Raw genomic sequence first — 21594 nt, forward strand, 5'->3', positions numbered from 1 at the left:
GTGTGTGTGTGTGTGTGTGTGCAACATTTTACATTTAACCAGTCTGCCAAGTGCCATGGAAGAGGCTCCACCACCCTCCACCCGCCATCTTTTGGTATATTGCCACATATGTAATAATATTAATACGGCTTCCCTTGAATGAGAGCAACCCCGCATGCATAATTCATGCTATATTCTCGCTGTCTAGACACTATAGCATGTATGCAGCATTCCTGACACACAAGGGTGAGCCGAAAAACACACAAACTTATTAGAGAAACTATAAAAGTCGGTTTGGGGTTTTTTTTGGAGCCTCGCCCCTCTCTGCTCTCTCTGTTTTTCCATCAGCGTGATAAACGACAGATTACTCCACGAGGAGATGAGCTTTTCCTTCCCTCTTGCTCTCCGAGTCCATCTTTCACCACTTTTCTTTTCCTCATCTTGCTCTGCATCCCCCCCCCCGCTTTCCATTCTCTCCATCCATCTGCTTTGGCTTTCCTTATAATTAATTTCTTTGTTTGTGTGTACCATCGCTAAAATCAACCACCGTTACTAACCCTCCACGTATTCCTGGATCCTAGCTGATATACTGTTTACTCAAAAATGAGCTGCGCCATTAAAATTCATGACTGCACAACATACTATGTTTCTCTTTCTCCAAACAGGAGAAGTAGTAGAAGAGGCTGGAGGTTAGAGGGAGGGAGAGCAGAATATTGAGAGGTGGGGGTCTTTTTTTGGCATTGGTGTGATGGTTGGAGGGCTGGGGGTAGGAGACGGAGATGAGAGGGAGGAGGCTGAGTGGGGAGAAGTAAGGGGGGATGTTTACTTTAGAGGTCGGCCCTGCACTGTCCACCTGAAAATTGGTTTTGTGGACTTCAATAGAGAAAAGCAGGAAAAAGAAGAGCGAGACAGAGAGCGAGGAAGAGTAAAATAATGGGAGAAGAGTCGGGATATAAGATGGGTAGATAAAATGAGAAGAACCCAAACAGAGCAAAACAGCACCTGTGAATACGGGAATGGATGACTGAGTGAAATAAAAGAAAAAACAAAAAGAGAAGGGGGGGGGATGTGTGGGAGGGAGTGGGGGAGGGAGGAGAGGGAGGAGAGGGGGACGGGGGTGTAGTTGTCATTAAAGCCTTCTCTCTCAAATCAGAACTGAGATTCAGAGGCCACTTTATCTGGACGGACAGACGGTCCGACGGTGTAGAGCAGCAGGGACACAGAATGTGTGTGTCTGTGTGTGTGTGTGTGTTATTAAAAAAATGCACCTAACTCACGCACATGCATGCCCATGAATGTGCGCACGCCTCTCTGTGACACTGAGCTGCGTGAGAGTGCTGTATGGCCAATCACGCCCAACTCCAAATTTGTCTGTGTGCGTGTTTGTGTGTGTGTGTGTGAGTGAGACATGTAATTGAGCCCTTTGAAGGTCAGTATCCCTCTGTTCCTACTCACCATTGTTGGTTGTTGTGGTTTTTTTCCCCACTTACATTTTTTTTCTTGTGTTTCAAAATGGCCTCCCCGCTCTCCTCCTGCTCTCTGCAGGCTGAAGCGAAGCAGGAATTTTGATCAACCAAACACTGAGAACCTGAAATGGCCACTACCCACTTTGTGTCTGTTGTCATTCAGCTGTGCTCAGCAGTGCCTCCCCCCCTTTCTACTTCCATCTGTCTTTGTCTTCGGAATATCGGAAAAGGTGATTTTAGGTGTTGGAAGACTCCGGCAGCTCTCGTGTTTGTTGCGCTGACATTTATAGCAATGTCACTGGGCAGATACAGATGTGTGTCTCTACTGGGACTAGATGGGAAGTCTTTGCACTAAATGCTGTTTGCTACCAAAACCCGACTGTAAGTCCTAGGGACAAAGTGGAGCAATGGCTTAATGTTTCATGCACTCATTTTGTCTATGTTTAAATACCCTTTGTGTTTAATAGACTTCTGATTACTGTTAGCTTCATCTTATAAGATTTTGAAGCATGTCTCCTAAATTTCATTCATGGCCAGAGGTTTAATTGCATACACGGTCAAAAAAAAAACAAAAAACCCTCCAGCTTAAGAACACAGTTTTAAAAATTTTCGTGTTACTTTTTTCCGGATATTTTTTCCCCCTTCTTTTAACTACACATAGAATTTTACAGTTTAAAGAAATGCCCATAAATTTTTGTAAAACAAAAGACATTTTCCATGTTTTTCCAAGATTTTTTAATAGTTTTTTTTTAACAGTCTCATGACATTTTTTGACATACCTTGAAAATGCATACTTGTGATTCATCTTCATGGACACAGTTAACCCCAGTTTTAAAAAATATATATATATATATTTTTGTCTCATATCTCAGCCCGTTCAGCGTATTGCATGCATATCTATTGATTTACGTGCATTCACAGGAAGTGAAGTTTTATTAGCTTGAAAGGGGCAAAAAAGTCTGCATCTGGAGACTGTACGGATTGGTGGCTTATTAAGTCATTTCATCTGTCCCCAGGAACCACAACTCGAGTCCCCTGGAATCATTTATAGACATTATCTGCCGTTACTTTGACACTTCGTTTGTTGTTTTGTTAAATTTAGGCACTAAAAACTTCTCAAGCTTAGGAACCAGAGCGACTCTGTTGGGTTTAGGCAATGATGCTACTTGTTTAGGATTAGAAAAATTTATTTTTTGCGCAGATACAACAGATGATCTTAACACTGTGTTCCCTTGGTTGACCTGTCCTCTCTGTGGAGTTTAGAGAACACATGTGGTACAGCAAAAAACCTACATCCTACTACATCAAAGATATGAATCCTGTGACAGGTAAAACAGGAAATATATTCTCCATTTACATGAACAAATAGATAATTTCTCCTGATTATCTCATGTTTTGGAATAAGATCATGCTGGCCTAAACACATTGCTGATTTTAAGTTTCAATCCAAAGACTAATTAAACTTGAGTCATGTCCTTTCATTTTGATTTAATATGCAGGAAACATTTACGTTAAATTTGCTACATTGAAACAGCAAAGACATAAAAATGAAAAAAATGATCTGATTATAAGACAAATGATAAAAAAACATCTGCAAAAGTAGCTGAATATTCACCGCAATGCAGACAACTTCATTAAACTGGAAAGGCTGGTGTATATTTTTGTGTCGCTGGTGCATCCCATCAGTACATTGTGTGTATTTTCACATGTGGAACCAGCATTCACTGCTTTCTGGATGTGTTCTGAACTTTTCATGTACTCGAACGTTCCTTCTCAGCTTTTGATTGGTTGATTGTTGCCGCTGCTGCACGGCGCAGGAAAAAGGAAGGGAGAAACGGCTGTTGCCTAGCAATCCGGTTGCCATGGATACCGCCAGGGCTCCCTCCTAAAGAGTACACTGTTATGTACATTGAAAAGAGAGAGAGAGAGAGAGAAAGAGAGTGAGAGATAGGTGGTAGAGGAGGAGGGAAGGAGAGCTATGGAGAGAAGAAGAAAAAGGATGGAAGGAGGGAGAGGGGGAGAGAGAATGAAAGAAGGCAGGGTGGAAGAAGTTGAAGTGGAGGGAGAAGGAGCAGGAGGGGGTGCAGAGTTCATTAAAAATAACATAAAGAATGGGAGAGAGACAACAGACAAAGAGAGAAGCAGAGCGAGAAGCAGAGAGTTAAACAGACTGAGAGAAAAAGAAGACGAAGAAAAAAAACCCTCTTCATGATTCATCATATAGATCCCCCCAGACAGTTGGAGTGGTGAAGGCAGGGTAATATTGGAGTCTGCTTCATTTGGTATTCTGTCTTAAGATGTGGTGTTGTGGCTTGCTGGATGGTTGTTCTGTGGTCCCTCAGTTGTCTTGGCCATGTTTGGATAAGCCTCCCACACTACCACACCACAACCCCTCCCCTACCACCGTGCCAAATCCACGCTCACCCTCCATCCATCTCCTGCTGTCTAGTTTTCTGTCAGTGAATGGATTTACCGCAGCCGTAAAACTTGAGCGCCACGTCACGCTTGTAAATTATTGACGGAACAATGCAAACATTGGAAAGAGCGAGAAGTAAAAGGTTTGAGGGATGCAAACTTTTTGCACTTGATCTAAACTACAGCGTTGTTGCTCCTGGGAAGCTGCCAAGCCCCCACGTACAGTAGCGAAGCCACTTGCAGCTCTTGTTTGTGCAGAATAAAATTCCAATTAGAAGTTAGCACAAGCAGCATTAAATGCAAAGATAATGTCACCACTTACAGAAACTCACACTCTTAATTTCAGTGTTGCGGTGGCACAACAAAATACAATCTGTGCTCTACTTGTTTTGTCAAATTTTTGCTTTTGTATGCATATCTATTCTTTTTTTTCTTTTTTCTTTTCTTTTTTTACCCCTGGCTGGTCATTTTTGACATTTCCGTGTGAGAGCGCAGGGCTAACATAGTGGACCATGTGAAGTAGGGCCCAATTCAAACAGGATTTCACAGTCACATTCCCAGCTGGCTCTGTCCCTGGAACAAAATAGGATTAATAATTTGCATTTTAACTCTTTGCGGACAGGGACACAAGCCACGGAGCGATTCTTTGTAAGAGCGTGCGTGTGTGTGTGCACAAAGTTTTGCACGCATCGGCATTTCCTGCGTGTGCGCGTTTGTGTGTGATTTCTTTACATGCATGATTTATGGGGTGGTAGTGTGCGTCTGTGTGTGTCTATTTGCTAAATGTGCACATATCAGAATACTGCAGAGCCTGACGGATTGTACGCTTGTGTGTACGTGTGCCTGTGTGTGTGTGTATCTTTGTTCCTGTGGGTCAGTGTGATTACAAAGCAGCCATAGATCAAGTTTTATTATGCACCAAAACTGTCTCTGTCCTCTTTACTTTGCAATGTCATCTCTGAGAGCACACGCTCACATTGCACACACACAGAAATGCATGCATCCAGTCCCACAATGCATTGGGAGTTACGCAACCTGCTGACTGGACATGAGTAAAAGTGGTGCTTGTGTATGTGTGGTTGTATAAGGGTGGGGTGCAAAAAAGCAACAAAAAAATGGGGGGAGAAAACAGAATAAGAACAGAGCATGATGGCACCGGTGCAGGCACCAGTGTGACAACAGATGGATTGCAGGAAAGAGTTCCAATTTCCTCTTTGAGAGTAAAGCAGAGGGGGGAAAATAGAGAGGCCAAATAAGGAAGAGGGAAACAAAAAAAAACAGAAGAAGAAGAAGCACAATGAAGCAGAGTGAAGAGATCGAATCAGAGGCAGAGGGAGCAGCAGCAATAATGAGAACGCATGAAAGTGCAAGGAGGAAGACAGGGGGAGAGGATGGAAGAAGGAGGGAAAGTAGGAAGATGGAGAGAGAGCGAGAGAGAGCGAGAGAGGAAGGAAGCTAGTGACTTTTCATCTGTGACTGACGGTTTCCATCTGACTGCATCTCTGCCTCGTTGTCTGCATAAAAAAACCTCTGAAAATGTCTTCTTGAGCATTTGGGATTTTGCATCTATGTGAATGTAGTTTGACGTGATTTGTGCCCTATATGTTGCTTGTTTCTTTTCCCTTTGTTTCATGGAAAAACTGTACAATATCTCAGATTGTAATTGCATGTGTGTGCGCGTCTGTGTGTGTGGCTGCAAGGGGTTACAGGGACTCTCATTCATCACATTAAAGAGAGCAAGAGGGGGATGGGACTGAAACTGGACGGCAAAAGTTATTATTAAAAAGGCTTGGTTGTAAATCTCGGTGTGCGCGCGCGTGCGCTCTACTGTATGCGTGCGGTCGCGGGTGTCTTTTCCCGTGTTGTGTATGTGCGTGCACGCGCTTCTCCCGAGAAGCTCTCCTCATTAAGCAGCGAGGCGACAGGAGTGCAGAGTGTGTGTTTTCACACGCCGCTGCTCCGATACAACAAGAGACACTTCTTTTTTTTTCTATTTTACCTCCATTCCTCCTCTCTCCTTTGTGCTTCCTCCTCCTCCTTCTCATCCTCTTTTCTCTTTCTTTTTGCCTCATCTGTTCCCGAAATCCTCCCCTGCTCCTCTCTTCCCTCACCTTTGTACCTGATCCTCATGTCTTCTTCCCATCTGCACCTGCCCTACAGGGGCGTTTGCTGCCTTTGGTGATCATAGAGACCAGACAGACGCTGGGATGAGAGCATTCAGACATCACTTGTTAATTCCCGTCTAAACCTCAACCTTGATTAATCAAGTTTTGTATTTTTGTGACAGTGGTATCCATGGAAACGCGCATTTCTTTCTCAATGGCCGAGCTTACCTTTTTGTGTATCTGCACATAACGGGGGTAGGACAGAAGAAGATGAAACATCATATTAAATTCAGTCAGTTTGAGCAGATGTCATGCCAATACCATGCTTGAATGTGCTGAATAAAAAAACAAAGAGGAAGGAAAAAGGAGTGAAATTATGAGAAAATTTAAAGGAAAAAGTGAGGTGGAAAAGAGAGTGTGAAAAGTCAACAGGTAGGCCTGTTATCGTGTGTGTGGGGAGGCCAGGGTAATTCCCTTTCGGATGAAAGCGCTAAATTAATGAGGCTTCCACTGTGGTCAGCCAAAGGAGGAGATTATCAACCAGTCAGTCAGGCTGAAGCGCTGGTTTCATGTTAGCGTTGGAGGGAAATGGGAAAGAGGGGTGAAGGAGGAGGAAGAGACGCTGGAGGTGTAAGTAAGAGAGAAAAAGAGCAATGCTGGGGAGAAGAATTCAGGGTTAATTTGAGCAGCGCTCACAGACACAGAAGTCATGATTTCTTCATGGCGCCTTTGTATTTTTTATTTCCTTCCACCATCCATATGATCTTTAAATAAGGAGTTAAAGAGCATAGATTTCTTTATACTATTTCCATTGCATGTGACTGCAATAAACAGCAGCAACAAAATGATTTATTGAAATGTATTCTCTTTGTTACTAACATTTATTGCTCTATGAAAGTCCAAATTTTTGGATTTTCTCTTTCTTCTTTAAGTAGTCAAATCAAAAGGCTCAGATTATCTGAGTAATACATTACCACAAAGGTGAAAACAAGATCTTTTATGACTAAATAACCTTTTTAGCTTGTTTTTTCAATGGGCAGTGATGTGCATCTAAAAAGATGCTGCTTTTCTTGGTAATGCACGCTCTGGTGAGGAAGCAAAACATGAAAAAGCAACTTTAAAATAACACCTTCTCCTCTTTCTTTGTGAGAAATCCTCAGTTTCATGAAACCATTAATAATAGTAGTAATAACAATAATTTTAAAAAAGCAAACATGACAAAAATAACTTTGAGCGAATACAGTTAGTCTGCAAAAAGTAATGTGACACACCTCAGCTGTGCAGACACAACGGCGTGAGGTTGCTTGGAGGGCGAAAAAACACAAGGTTACCGAGGAGCAGCGTGAAGGAGGAAAGGAGAGAGAAAACGAGACGGGGTGGGAGAGAGAAATTATAAGCACGGGGATGGGGAAGAATGGGGAAGGGTAGGTATTGTAGCAGGGGAGAGGAGGTGGGGGTGAGGAGCATTTGAGGATTCATCTCTTGCTGGATAATTCCCAGGAGGATCTTTCTCCAACACTTGAAAGCTGTGAAGTGTGCGGTTCTGCTCATACTCCTCCTGGTAATTGGAAGAGGAGGGGAGGGTGGGAGGGAGGGAGCGAGGGAAAGGACAGTCAGGTATAGGAATGAGATATGGAGGTAAGAAAGAAAGGAAAGGAAAGGATGGTTGAGGCAGGTTAAAATTTTGGAGATGGAGGTGAAGGGAAAAAAGGGGACAGGTGGGGAAGAGCCAACCGCACGGAGGGGTTCTGGAGGAGGAAGAGAAGGAGAAGGAAAGGTACCTGATGATTGCCAGTCTTTTCAGTCTTTGGTATATATCTCTTTTATTTTTGCTCATTAGCTCAGCCCTCTTTATTGTCTCGCTCTCTCTATCACCATTCTCTCCCTCCTTCCCTCCCACCATTTGCCGGCAATGGCGTGTCTGTGGTTGCAGGCAGCTTCTGAAACATGGCCACAGGCGTTTAATCATTGATGAGTTTTTTTGTCTACGCAGGCAGGCCAGCGGGCAGCCCCGACTCACTCACATGCATCAGGACCTGCTGATTCACTCTCAGGGGCCTCCTAGCACACACACACACACACACACACACACACGCAGAAATTCAAAGGCAAACAAAGATCTGCACGTGCACACCCAACTACAGAGACACAGATGAAATACAGTTTGAATGTGTTGTGTGTGTATCCACATGTGTGTCTGTCTAGTTTATCCCGCCAGGAATTGTGAGGTCCAGTCAGCAGCGGTGAGCCCAAATAAAAGGAGTGAAGATAAAAGCAATTTATTTGACCAGAACAAGAAGACAAAAACATGTTTGCATTGGCTCCAGGCCTGCGAGCCGCATATGTCTCTACAGCTTTATACATCCTCCTGCAGTAAACATCTGGCTGCACTGGTTTCTTTAGAAGTAAATACACTTAAATAGCTGCGGCATCCTCATCCAGGATCATTGCGCTCTTGATCGACTGTGTCCTGTGCTTCATTTTGATGGAGCAACAAATCGTCACACGGTTTGCACATGTGGCCCAGGATCAACGCTAGCGTGTGGCAGCTTGAGTTAATTGGTCCAGCGCATTGGTTCAGACTGGAAGGTCTCTGTAAGTATGGTGCTAACACCTTCTGACTTTTCCTCCAGTCTTACCATACCATGCTTGACATTTTTATTTACAGTGAATTCGTAACAGGGCAGCACCGTGGTGCGGTGGCTAGCACTGTTGTCTCACGGGAATCAAGAATGCCCACCATTTGGTTGTAGCCTTTCTGTGTGGAGTTTGCATGTTCACCCTGTGTTTGTGTGGGTTCTCTCTGGGCAAAGACTTGCAGGTAGTGGAGTTATTTATTCATTTAAAATTACCCATTGATGTGAACGTGAGTGGGAATGGTTGTCTCTCTCTGTTAGTCCTACGACAGACTGGCAACCTGTCCAGGGTGCACCTGTCTACCATTCTGCGGCAGCTGGGACAGACTCCAGCCACCTTGAACTGGATAAGTGGAAGAAAATGAATGGATGGATGGATTTGAAACATAGCAGGACAATGACTTATCACTATACATCTGTGGGTTGAAAACACTTGTACAAACATTTAGATGAGCTGAAGCAAGCCTCACCACTCTGCTGCTATTCTGAATACCTCTGGGAGCTATTTGGACAATTATTGTGAAGTACTGTCTATTTGTTTTGGACATAAAAATTACATTTTAAGAATCTCCAGTCAGTTCTGATCCACTAAAAAAGTTTGCCGTGTTTGTTCGATAAAAGGTTTTCTAAAGATTTTTTTTCCCAAGCAAGGGAAATTTTACCACCATCTTTGCTCTTGCTGTGATTTTCATTATATGCATGTTGTATGTATTAAATGCATATTTACTCGCTGGGCCCATGTCCTCATTTTAGGTTTGATAGCATTTTAGTAGATAAGGTGAGGCTTAGACATGAATTGATTTGCAGTTTGGGGAAGGCCACGAAGGGGACTGGCGGCAGCTCTCAGGCCTGGCAGTTCCCCATGTACTAAATAGAAGTGAAGACGTTAAAGAACTGAAAAGGAGAGGGAGGGTGGGGCACGTGAATGAGAACAAACAGCTTGTAGAACTGGAGGCGTGGTCCCGCTCCTGAAATTCAGATACTTTATCTCCAATATATGAATTTAGGATTCTTTGAATGGGATGTCTGTCCCTGATAATTTTTCTGAATGAAATACCTTTGGTCATCAGCAGCGATCAAGGATAGTGCTAGCCTCAGCCGTACTTTATTTTGCTAAGTGGCAAATATTAGCATGCCGGCATGCATAGCTAAAACAGGGAATTTTCGTATGCCTGGGCTGTGTTCAGATTTTTTTCCTATGTAACAGACAGCCAGCAGTTTACAGTAAGCAGCAAGTATAATGACATGGTGGGAATTTTATGATGATAGATGAATTATTAATAGCTACAAAAGCACTAAAACATTATGCTAACATGCTAGCACACAGACATGATAGGTTTCTGATTGTAATATTAAGCCAAGATAACTGCCTCCACCGCTAGACTTGCTGTAATGTACTTGAAAATGTAAGAACTGTATTTTTTAATATTTATTTAATTTTGGATAAAATGTAATTTTACCACTATTTAACTGCAACTTGGTCAATACTATAGCAAGAAAAAAACAGATGAATATATTGGTGATTATGAATTTTTTGTTGGCGTTTCATTTCATTAATTGGATCCACAAAAAAGACCATACTGGCTGGCTGATGATTTTTAATTAAGGGGGAAAAATAGGGCAGGACATATCTGTCTAACCTTTGCCAGCACACCAGCCTGATGATGTGCAGGTAATTTTTTTTCTTCAATTAAACTATCATCATTTGAAAAAGCTGACACCAGCAGATCTCATTATATCACCACTGGCAGAAGAGATTATTGATAAATGTGAGGTTGCAGCCATTTATATTGAAATGCTAGGGGACTAGATAGACACTGTTTTACACATACAGTAAATCTACTGTCATTGCTATCTCTGTTGATAGTCGATAACCCAATATAGATGGTAGTATTCATGATTCTACAATATAGAGTATGAAAGTGCATAACCAGGCTCAGAGTTACGGTGCACAGTACTACACTGATCTCATGATATAGAGCCTACTGCTTATGGTTTTGCTGTAGCAGACACAGTGCATTATTCCTTTCCTCTCCCATGTGTCTGTCTTTATGTTTGCCAGTCTCTCATCTTGATCAGGACTTTTTTTTTCTTTTTTATTTCTCATTGGGGATTAAAGACGTACCCTTTCGAGTAGAAACCCAATCTCTTCCTCTCACTCCACCTTCCCCTTTCCAACATCAAATTCCATCAAATTCACCCTCTCCTCCCCTTTCCGGCCTAGCAAGACTCCACCCTTATAAATGGATGGATTAATGATCTCTCATAAGAGCACAACCACAGTATTGCTTATAGTGCTTTTTTTTTCCTGCGGGATGAATGGTTTTCCACTTGAGCTTGTATGTGTGTGAGTGTGTACCTGTATAATCCACTCTATTGTATGTTCACCAGTGCACCAGCCTGGTGACTCACTGTGAAGGACCCGTCCGCTGCATTACATCTTTGAGACGAAAGCACACATACAAATAGTCTGCAGTGGTTATGTGATTGCTTCCATTAAAATGATTATGCAATCAACAGTAGTGAGACAGGCAGGAGACAGACAGACAGACAGGCAGGAAGACCAACAGTCAGACAGAGAGATAAGGGGTACGTGTGGATCATACACACACACACATACAGTGATACTTACAGTATATACACAGCACTCAGGCAGGCAGGGGGAATTTCTCTTTGTTAATAATTATTATGAAACGGCTTCACATGGAGCACTTGCCTCTCCGTGCTCAGCATGATGGCAGGTCTGTCCCGGCACCCCCCAACACATGCACAGACACGCGCACACATCCACAAGCACACGCACACATACACGGGAACACACGGTCTCTCTCTTTCTGTCTCCTCTGCTCTCCCTCCTCCTCCACTCCTGAAAATATTTGCTAGACCCCAGGGGCTCCCAGCGGACGTTCCCTTCTGTTCGGTCCCACCCTCACTGGGTGAGCCAGTGTTTGGAGAGTCCCAGGCTCCAGAGCAGGCCTGCGTTGGTGCTTATTTTACCAAAGTAAATATATAATAATGAGTGGTGACCAAGACTTAGTTACACGTCTACTTTCTTTTGCTTTGTTATCTCATCATTTTATCTCTAATCACTCGTATTCTGTAATACTCCATTGACCATGCTTCCCAGCACACCTCAGTGATGGTTGCTTTGTTCACCTGATATGACTTTTATAGGTTTTCCCTCTTCAATCTGTCTCACTGTCGAGAGACTGATACAGCCTCTTCACCCCGAGGCAACATTTCATAACACTGACTTATGAATTTACACTCTTGCTCTTCATCCTCTTTTCCCCAGGAGTCCAGTTGGGAGAAAGTTTTTCTTACCCCCTTTTTCTTTTTCTTCTCTCAGCCAAGAAAGCAGCGGATGGCTCAGTCATTGCCAACGGCTACTGCGACTTTTGCCTCGGAGGCTCAAAGAAGACCGGCTGTCCTGAAGACCTTATTTCCTGTGCGGACTGTGGACGCTCAGGTAGGGCACCACTGAAGGGGATGATTGGCAGAATGGCTGTTAAGGCACAGTTTTAATACATTGAATTTCTTGGCTTAAGATTTCATGTTTACTACTTAATGTGGCCCTATTTTGCTAATTTCCAGATTTTTATTCTTGAACTTTGTAGCTTTGCACGATTGGCAGTTCAAAATAATCATTACTTGTCGTATACTGAACCTCGGTACTGACCAAGTTCATTCATAGTTTGATACACTCCACTTCAACTCCCCTCCCTTTTAAGGGCACCAACTCTTTAAGGGAACTTTCTTCTGATTGGCTGCATCTTATTAAGAGACTTTTTAATCACGGGGTGGGTGGGGCTTCTGTGCTTCAAATGACCTTATAAGGGATAACTTTATATGACAGAAAGTAACAAAAAAGCACAATAGGCCCATTTTAAGTAAAATAAAGTTTTGATTCTTTTCATTAATGCTTAAAATGGACCATACCAGTGTTTTTTGTTGTTACATGTTTTAGCCCATGTAATACAAATGATGTACAGTAAAACTAGAGTCCTTACTAGCCATTTGCTTCAGTGTTTCAAACTGCAAGTGATTATCTTTAATTACACTACCTAAAAATCAGTTTGCACAGACTTGGATATAGCTAAGGGAAAGTAACCACACTGAAACCTTAAAGTAGTGGTTGCCCAGACACTAAAGTGGTCACCATACCAAAGAACACAACATTAATACTGGTATCATCACAACATGATTGTCAGTGAGCTGATGGCTTTTCTTTTAAAGAGTTACTTGCAAAACTCAAAGAGATCAGAAGTTTTCATATGTTCATCATGAGCATGAATGTCATGATTTCTTTGAACCGTGCTTTTTCCAGGGAATGATTATACAGCACACGTTTTTTTATAATTTTAAAAAAACAAGAGCTGGTTGCACAACTTGTATTGTTTTTCGGATTTTCTCTAATCCACACAGGGTCAACAGTATAGGTAGAGGCTCAAATATATAAATACACCCACACTAATCAATTTAAAGCCCCTTTTCCATCAGTATCTACTTATCGACTCGGCACGGTTTGCCCAGGTTTTCAGGGTTTTCCATTAGGCCATAGGAGCTGGTACTTTTTTAGTACCCACTCGGCCGGGGTTCCAAGCAATCTGAGCAGGTACTAAAATCTAACGTCATCAGTCTGCATTAGAGATGGCACGATACCACTTTTTCATGTCCGATACCGATATCATAAATTTGGATATCTGCCAATACCAATATGAATCCGATATAGTGTTTTTAATCAATAAAACTGTTTTTCTAATATCTTGCTGCTTTTTGTATAAGTTCATACTCAAGTTAAAAAAAAACCACTAAAGCTATTCTGTTATACCTGTATGCAAAAAATACACTGCACCCAAAATATTGCATAGTTCAGCAACACTGATCAATCTAATAAACTTAAACCTACTCCATCCTCCCTATTCTGGTATTTTAAAGAGTAAGCAACCTAACTAATAGGGTTGCAAACTCCCAGCAAAAAAAATAAAAAATAAAAAATAGGAAACCACTCACTGTCCACCTCATGATGCTTAATTGACGCAGTGTGAAAAAAAATGCACAGAATTGTTTTTGAAGAATAATTAATTAGAGTCAACATCTTTCTTCAACAAAATTGCAGACTGCACAGATCGTACCTTCCCAAAGGAAAAAGTACTATAGCTTACTAGGGTATATTAGACTTAATAGTTACTATATACAGTAATGGACTTCTATACATTTTACATCAGATTAAAACTTTGGGTGTAAGATTCGGATAATTATTTATTAAAAGATAGACATTTTAAATGAGAATAAGAAAGAAAGGTATGTCTTTGTGCCCCCTTTTCCCTGTTCATGCCCTATCGGCCCCCTTGACTAAACTTTGCTAGATCCGCCCCTGCACAGTTACCAGCCGTCAGCTACGTAGAAAAAGATCCTGGTGTAGAAAGTAATATTAAATAAATTCTAACAACAGATTATCAAGCTTAAACGTGCTGCTGTTATTCAGCCGCTGGTTTCCTCTTTCTGGCGCGAAGTGGGCGATAAACAAACAAGAGAGACGGACTCACGACAGAAAAGCCGATCAGCTGATCATTGATCAGTTTCATGATTGAAGTAGTATTGAAGAGGGAGGGAGAGAGAAGAGGCAGTCGCTCCATATGTCGGTTGTTAAGCTTAACGTGGGAATGTTTTACTAACATTCAGAGATGAACTTACACATTTGCTTTACTTCTCTCTGGGATAACTTCCTCGGAGATGAAATGCCGGATTGGTAGCGAGGCTACAAATACACACAGCTGCTCTATCACGTGATGCATACTGCTGCCACGTGCTACGGTTATGATCCGAGTTATGCCATGTCGCAAGTTTTGTGAGGTGCTTTTTCAATATTTAATGGATCGGATTACATTTTTTATTTCTCTCCGATATCCGATCCAGTAATTTATGTCAGTATCGGACCGATACCGATACGTAATATTGGATCGGTCCATCTCTAGTCTGCATGCCACTGATTGGCTGGTCAGTAGCATCACTTGATGACTCGTTCACGGAAATGAAAAACGGCATTTTTTAAAACCTGGCTATGAGGGAAATGGCTACAAAAAACAACGCCGTGATCCCCGAGTCTGACGAAAAGCCACAGACTGAGCAGCAGGTATATTGTCGCCTTGACGTCCACCCTTTGTTGTAGCATTTGTGTTGCTACAACAAAAGGTGTCAAAGCGGGACGCTCTGACACGTTGCTATGACGACAACCAGAGCATGATGGTACCACTATCATGCCCAACAACTGGTATAGTGTTCTTAGGTTTTGTAGCAGGGGCATCTTGCTTGGTCCATTTTGAGTCCATGGTGATGTAAAACTTGTTTCACTGTGGACCATGACACTGGTGTTCCAGCAGTTTCTAGTTCATGTGTCAGGGCTGAGCCTTGGTGTTCATAGGTTGTTCCTGAACATCGTAATCAGTTTCCTCTCATCTGATGGTGACAGTTTGAGTCTTCTTCCAGAATTTAGCAAAGCGATGACACATCCAAATAACTTGTACTTGCATACAATTGTTTGAACTGATGATCCTGGAGCCTTCAGTTGTTTAGACTCCAAGACACCTTTCCAAGCTATGTAAAACAACAGTTTTCCTTCTTAATTCTTCAATGAGTTCCTTGTATTTTCCCTTTGTTCTGAGTATTAAGTATCTGAGTATTCACAGTGAGTGCTGTCAGACAAATTCGTCTTATGCTGGTGAAGAGAAACTACCAGTTGTAGACAATCATGATGACTATTGAGTTAATAAGATAATGGGCCTTGTCAAGTTAAAAGAGCATAGAACCTTTAGCAGCACTTATTAAAAGATTTAATTGAGTGTATGTATAATTTTGACCCCATGTGGATTGAACAAAATCCAAAATAAAATCAAACTTGTGCAAGTCAACAAAGATGTATGCTGTGCAATCATTCCACCCTAGAAAACAAACACATCAAAAAACCATTAAAATACCTAAATAACCATCACATTCATGCTTCTGACCACAAGTTTAGCTGTTTACCTCTTATAATGATGGTAAACAATGATGCAATGAGAAAACAACAGCATCACTAGCCAAAACTAACTGTGGTTAAATAATAGCAGATTATTGCCTTTCTCTTTGATGTAATATCTCATGATTATAAGTCACTGGAAGTCGAACGATGTATGCAAATTGATGGAAAAGGGTGGCTCTCTGGAAACCAGAAAATACATTAAAAGCAAACAACTTAAGCAACATGATGTGTTTTGGGAAATGGTGGCTGTAATGTAAATTGTTCTCAGACAGTTTCTCATTCCTAATCACATTTTTATCCCGACTTACAAATCAGGGCTAACTGCATTCATGCAATTCAAATGTATTCATTAAAACAACAAAACCTAATAATGATTGGATTTTTTAAAGAAACTGATTCTTCATGGGTTATAATGAGCAACAAATATGGTTGGTAAAAGGTTTTTGCTGACGTCCATAACCAGAAATAGAGGAAACTTTTGTATAAAGGCGTGGAAAGTTGATGTGCATTATGAGAGACAATGTTGTGTATAACTGAAGCTCTTATTCTACAAATTTAATGTGGTCATTTCTGCTGATCACAACACTCTGCTCTGCGGTTCATGCAGATATTTTGCTGGCACTGAAATATGAATGGAACCAATAAAATGTCATCTCAATGTGACCTTCTTGTCTGGCAAGAAAACACAAAAGTGTTTGAATATTATGTTCTGCCTTCAACACTAGCTTTTTGTGCATCATCCAAGTGTGATATTATAATGATTGTCTGTTTCCTCTTTCCTTTGATACGAAGAATCTGATTTGATGAGAGAACGACCCCCCTCCTAGCATGTATTTTGACTGTGAATAGCAAGGAGCGTTTATTTTAGTGGAGAGAGTAGAGAACGTATTTGTTTTAATGTGCTTGTATTTTTGTTTTCTTATTATAAGGCTCATTTTTTTTGGTGTGAGATGTGTTTGTACATTTCGGTTATCTGTATAAAAGCAGATGGTGCAGTGGTGCAGAATGTGTACTTATAATTTGACTGCATGTACTACATATTTTTTTTCTTCTCACATTTATGTTTGAAAAATAAAAAAGAGAGAAAAAAAGGGTTTATGTGATTTGTAGTGATTGGGCTAGTGCATGCAAGACACTGGTATGGTCCTTCATAACTGGAAGGTCAGAAAGTGTGGATGACATAACATTTATATTTTCATAATCATGTAACAGTAAATATCAGGAAAAATTCAAATAACTGCAGAAAAGAAGAGATAGTTTGTTTTCCAAATGTGGACTTCAGTTTATGACAACTGTTATTACTTCCCTGTCATTTTATTTAACTAGGGCAGCGGGTTCTATATAAAAGCTGAATGTAGCCACTGGGAATATCCTGATAATCTTACCAAGACAAAGAGCTGATCATCTAAGGCTAGCTGGCAATCTTGGTTAGCAAGGTGCATCCATAAAGCACCAAGACATTGTTAGCTGTGGCTAGTTAAAAAACACAGAAACTAAACTAAACTACTTGAACTAAATTGTACTTCCTGAAAAACTGCCTTTATATATGTGTTTTAGGACAACCACACTTGGAACAAGCAAGGAGTATAACTGAAAACCTGAAGGTTTATCAACAAGTTTACTCTAAACAGTACTGATGAAGACTTGAAATTAGTGGCTGAGAAGATCATGTGGTCAAAATCAACTGAGAAGTCGGCTCATTTTCTCATAGACTTCTATGGAGTTGACCTTCTTCTTGCTGACAGTTAGAAATAATGCAGGTTTAAGGCACTTCTAGCTTCATTTTTCAGACCCAAAGCAGCAAATGAAGCAAATGAATTTACAGCTGGAAGAAACAGCTGGATGACTGTCCTCAAAATACAGACAGAAATAGTGAACGCGTGTCTGTGTGCCTGTGTGCCTGTGCGCGCGCGTGTGTGTGTATGTGTGTTTGTGTGTGTGTGCACCCAGGCCACCCGTCCTGTCTGCAGTTCACAGTGAACATGACAGCTGCGGTGAGGACTTATCGCTGGCAGTGCATCGAGTGCAAGTCCTGCAGCCTGTGTGGCACCTCTGAGAACGACGTAGGCTCTTACTTTCTACTACACGTTAAATCTAAGCACATGTGGCTGCACACACACACACACACACATACTCACACACACATGTACAGCTCATACATAATGCCAGAAAAACTTAGGCAGAGCAGGTATAAGTGAATACTGCTGATATTTATTTTTGTAGTTATCCGAGGCCGATGTCTGGCTCAAATACTTGAGTGCATGAAGACGGTGCACGGCTGAAGGATGGTGTTATAGTGCTGCCCACAATTTACTGAGATCAAACAAATTTTACTGAAAACCCTTCCAGAAGTGCAGATTTTTTTGAAGGTGCTTAAATTTACACAGACTGCAATGCAGGACTCAAAGTGCTGGTTAAAGCATCTAGTGTAAATACAACAAAGAAAGAGAGTTGTTGATCCTGTTGAGCTTTTTACCGCCTGCCACAACAAAGGTTGAAGTTATGAATATGAAATTAAAAAAAACAACCAGGGACATATTCATCACACCCCAGTCGCTTGATTATATAAATACAAAATCATTGTTAAAGCACTACACACACTATGTTTTGCCGCTGCAGTCCTCGGCTTTGATTTCAAGACCGTGCGCACGTGTGATTAACGACACTAATTCTCTTCTTTTGCAGGACCAGCTGTTGTTCTGTGACGATTGTGACAGAGGCTATCACATGTACTGTCTGAGCCCTCCGATGTCTGAGCCGCCAGAGGGTACGCATGCACGCCGCAAAGCTACACAATGTACCGCATCCTCATTTTTATCAGACTTCACAACTTTCCACAACCACGAGAACATTTTTATCATTACAGAGACATGGAACTATCTGTGCTGTAGGTAGAATGAGGAGAGTGAAACCTGCAGTCAGAGCAGTCGTGCTGATTTTTAAGGCAGTTTTAAAGAATATGACCCTCAGGACTCTTTTCTTTTTTTTCTTTTTCTTTTTTGAATGAATGTTTTAATCTGAATACGGCGGTCTAAAATACCGTGGCTGCGATTACAGAAATGGAGAAGGTACTTCTGTTTAAATCAAACTGTCATTTGCCACATAAGATGGCTGCCTCAAAATGTTTGATGGCGTTGTCATGGAAATGAGTAGTAGAAAGATAATCTGTTTCCATGGCAAAAGTGTCACTTGGCTGAACATACAGTAGCGGTGCCACTTGTGTTCAACACGCACTAACAGTGTCAAGCTCTGCCCACACATGCGATGCTTTCGATTTACAGGAAAACATTTTTTAAAATTCAGCAGCAGTCAGTTAATTTCGGGTCTCCGCACACGCGTCGATGATAAACTTATATTTGTGTACCACCTTTAGTCTGGGTTCACTTTGAAGCGTTAAGGTTGAGGAGAACATTTCAGCATCTGTCTCGACTTTATGTTTAATTAATGTCACAAATCCTGAGCCGGAATCCAAACCAAACTACTTGTCAGATCCTCTGCACCCACAAACCACAGGCACAGCGTGTGGTGTTTAAACACGGAGCTTTAATTTACAGTGTTACTTAACGCTCTGTGTGAAATGAGGGATTAATCCACAAGGCTTTACAATAGCAGTGATTGAACTCCCAATCTGTGTGTGTGTGTGTTGTACAGGGAGCTGGAGCTGTCATCTGTGTCTAAGACAACTGAAGGAGAAGGCCTCAGCCTACATCACCCTCACTTAATCTGCTGAGCTGCGCCTCTTCCTCTTGGCCCTTCATCCTCTCCCAAAACCACTTCTCCGTAACCCCCCTCACTGTGCCTCAGAGGCTACCCCCCCTCTCCTCTTCTGATCTGCTCGCCGCTACTCTCTCTACGTTCTGTCCCCGCGACCTTTGACACGACTGAGCACACAGCAACCAAGGCGATGCATATTCCCGAAACGTCTTTCCAGTGGCGAGCCAACCTCCGCCCCGTTTATTTATTTATTTTGGTCACTCGAATTCCCTGTTGTGCTTGACCTGAATCCCCCCTCCCTTCATTCTTGCTCTGTCTCAACAGAGGAATTCATCAGCTGGCAATAAGTTTGCTAGCAAGACACACACTTCAGCCTGCCAAGGGCACTTCTGAGGCATACTACTCCACAGGAACCCTCATAAGGGCCCTCGGATGAGCCCTAATGATCTTCAGCTGCAACTCAGTCAAGTAGTGAGCGAGAATTAATAAGATGGATAGGTGTTAGGCAGAGGACAGGGCATTGAAGACCCTGGATAACCATGGAGCAGTATGTTTCAGTGTTAGTCAACTGTGAAATATACACCCAATCAAAATTTCATTTACTCCCTCTGTCCTTTACCGTGCACGGCAGAGCTGAGACACTGAACTCTGCTCCATTATTTGTCTGCAGGGTTTCCTGCTCCATGCAGTTTTTTAAAGGCAGAGTGAATTGTACAGAATTTCGACTGATTCTCCATCTACGCGCTCATAAAACCTCACCCTCGCCGGACACGTCGGAGTCTCTGGTCAGGAACTCAGACCATCTTTGACCTCACCCTGTCCTCTCTCGTTGCATGGGGTTTTTCCACAAAATTAATGATGCATTTTGGGATTGACACCGGTGGTTTTTAGTGTGCGGATGTGATCCTCTGATTAAAGGAGAGAAGGATTTTTCTCTTAATCAACTATCTCTGATCAAACGATGTATTTAAAAATACAATTTAGGCTTAGCGTCCCTCACAAATCCTTTACCTGACCTTTGTTCGCCCTTTCCCTCGATGAAACAATGACTGTGAAGCCAATGCGAGACTAAAACGCTCCTGGTGCTTGGTGTGTATTATCTGTGTGTTAAGAATGTAGGATCAATGTGTGGACAATGCAGATCTTTGTCTGGCCTATGCGGAGGCCAAAAAAACGTATTTTTTAATGATTCCTTTTTTAAATTTCTTTTTCAATCGCATGTTGTTGTTTCAGTTGTTTTTTCAAAACTTGTAATTGAAATCGAAGAGAAAGCACACTTAATTCGCAATAATGTGTTTGTAATATGAACTCTTTTGGCCAAACTGGGTGTGTGTTAGTGTGTATGTGTGTGTGTGCATGTCTGTTTGTGGGACTTTATTTGAAAACTACAATAATTGTAGCCATTTCCAAGCTAGGCAGGATCTGTGCGAGGATCTGAGTAGCAGAGGTCAAGTGGATGTAAGGAAAGTCGGCATTTTCTCGTCCAGGTATTCTGACAGAGTGAAGACAAAAAGAAAGTGTTAAAGGAATTGTTTCATCATTTCACCGTGGCTTATATGCCAGAGTTCATCTTGTAGTGACTCTGGAAAGTATGGAAGAAATGAATAGTATGGCACATAACCCACACTGAAGATCATCATTTTTATCATTTACAACCTTTTGTTTTATATTACACATTAATCCATAAACATTAGAGGTGCTGGTAGCCAGGATGAGAGGTGAAACATCTTCAAAAAACGTAAAGAAGTCCAGCCACCCTTGATTCAAGGGTCTTAGACTAACATTACCTGGTTGAGTGAAACCCTACACAGACATACGGCCAGGAAAACTGTTTCTTACAGTGGCCCTGAGAGGTCAAATGCACTGTAGCTAAGAAAAATAACACCAACAAATACTAAAATGCTGTAATAGCACACAAAACAAAACTGATGATGAATAAAACACAATAGAAATAGAAAAATACATCCATCCATTTTCTTCCGCTTATCCAAGGTCGGGTCGCGGGGGCAGCAGCCCAAGCAGAGAAGCCCAGACCTCCCTCTCCCCAGCCACCTCCTATGGCTTATGAACACCAAAGCGTTCCCAGGCCAGCCGAGAGATATAATCTCTCCAGCGTGTCCTGGGTCTGCCCCGGGGCCTCTTCCTGGTGGGACATGCCTGGAAAACCTTACCCAGGAGGTGCCCAGGGGGCATCCTTGTCAGATGCCCGAACCACCTCAACTGGCTCCTTTCGATGTGGAGGAGCAGCGGCTCTACTC

The 21594-nt window shown here is 42.0% G+C and overlaps 1 protein-coding gene across 2 annotated transcripts in view; it reads left to right on the plus strand.

Moving 5' to 3' along the window:
* The window catches only part of dpf1 (double PHD fingers 1), a 47911-nt gene extending 26618 nt beyond the window's left edge, over positions 1 to 21293 (plus strand). The window contains exons 9-12 of one of the 2 annotated variants that reach the window (XM_005751719.1): positions 11951 to 12070; positions 17573 to 17685; positions 18308 to 18389; positions 19274 to 21293. In XM_005751719.1, coding sequence (XP_005751776.1) covers positions 11951 to 12070; positions 17573 to 17685; positions 18308 to 18389; positions 19274 to 19344 — 386 coding nt within the window. In that variant the 3' untranslated portion in view covers positions 19345 to 21293. Of the gene's footprint in view, positions 1 to 11950; positions 12071 to 17572; positions 17686 to 18307; positions 18390 to 19273 lie in introns of those variants that run through there. The other variant, XM_013915556.1, reaches the window with a different exon arrangement.
* The last annotated feature ends 301 nt before the right edge of the window (positions 21294 to 21594 follow it).

Source organism: Pundamilia nyererei, unplaced genomic scaffold (genome assembly GCF_000239375.1).
Source record: "Pundamilia nyererei isolate P.nyererei 1_Seehausen unplaced genomic scaffold, PunNye1.0 scaffold00323, whole genome shotgun sequence".
In the NCBI taxonomy this organism is placed as follows: domain Eukaryota; kingdom Metazoa; phylum Chordata; class Actinopteri; order Cichliformes; family Cichlidae; genus Pundamilia; species Pundamilia nyererei.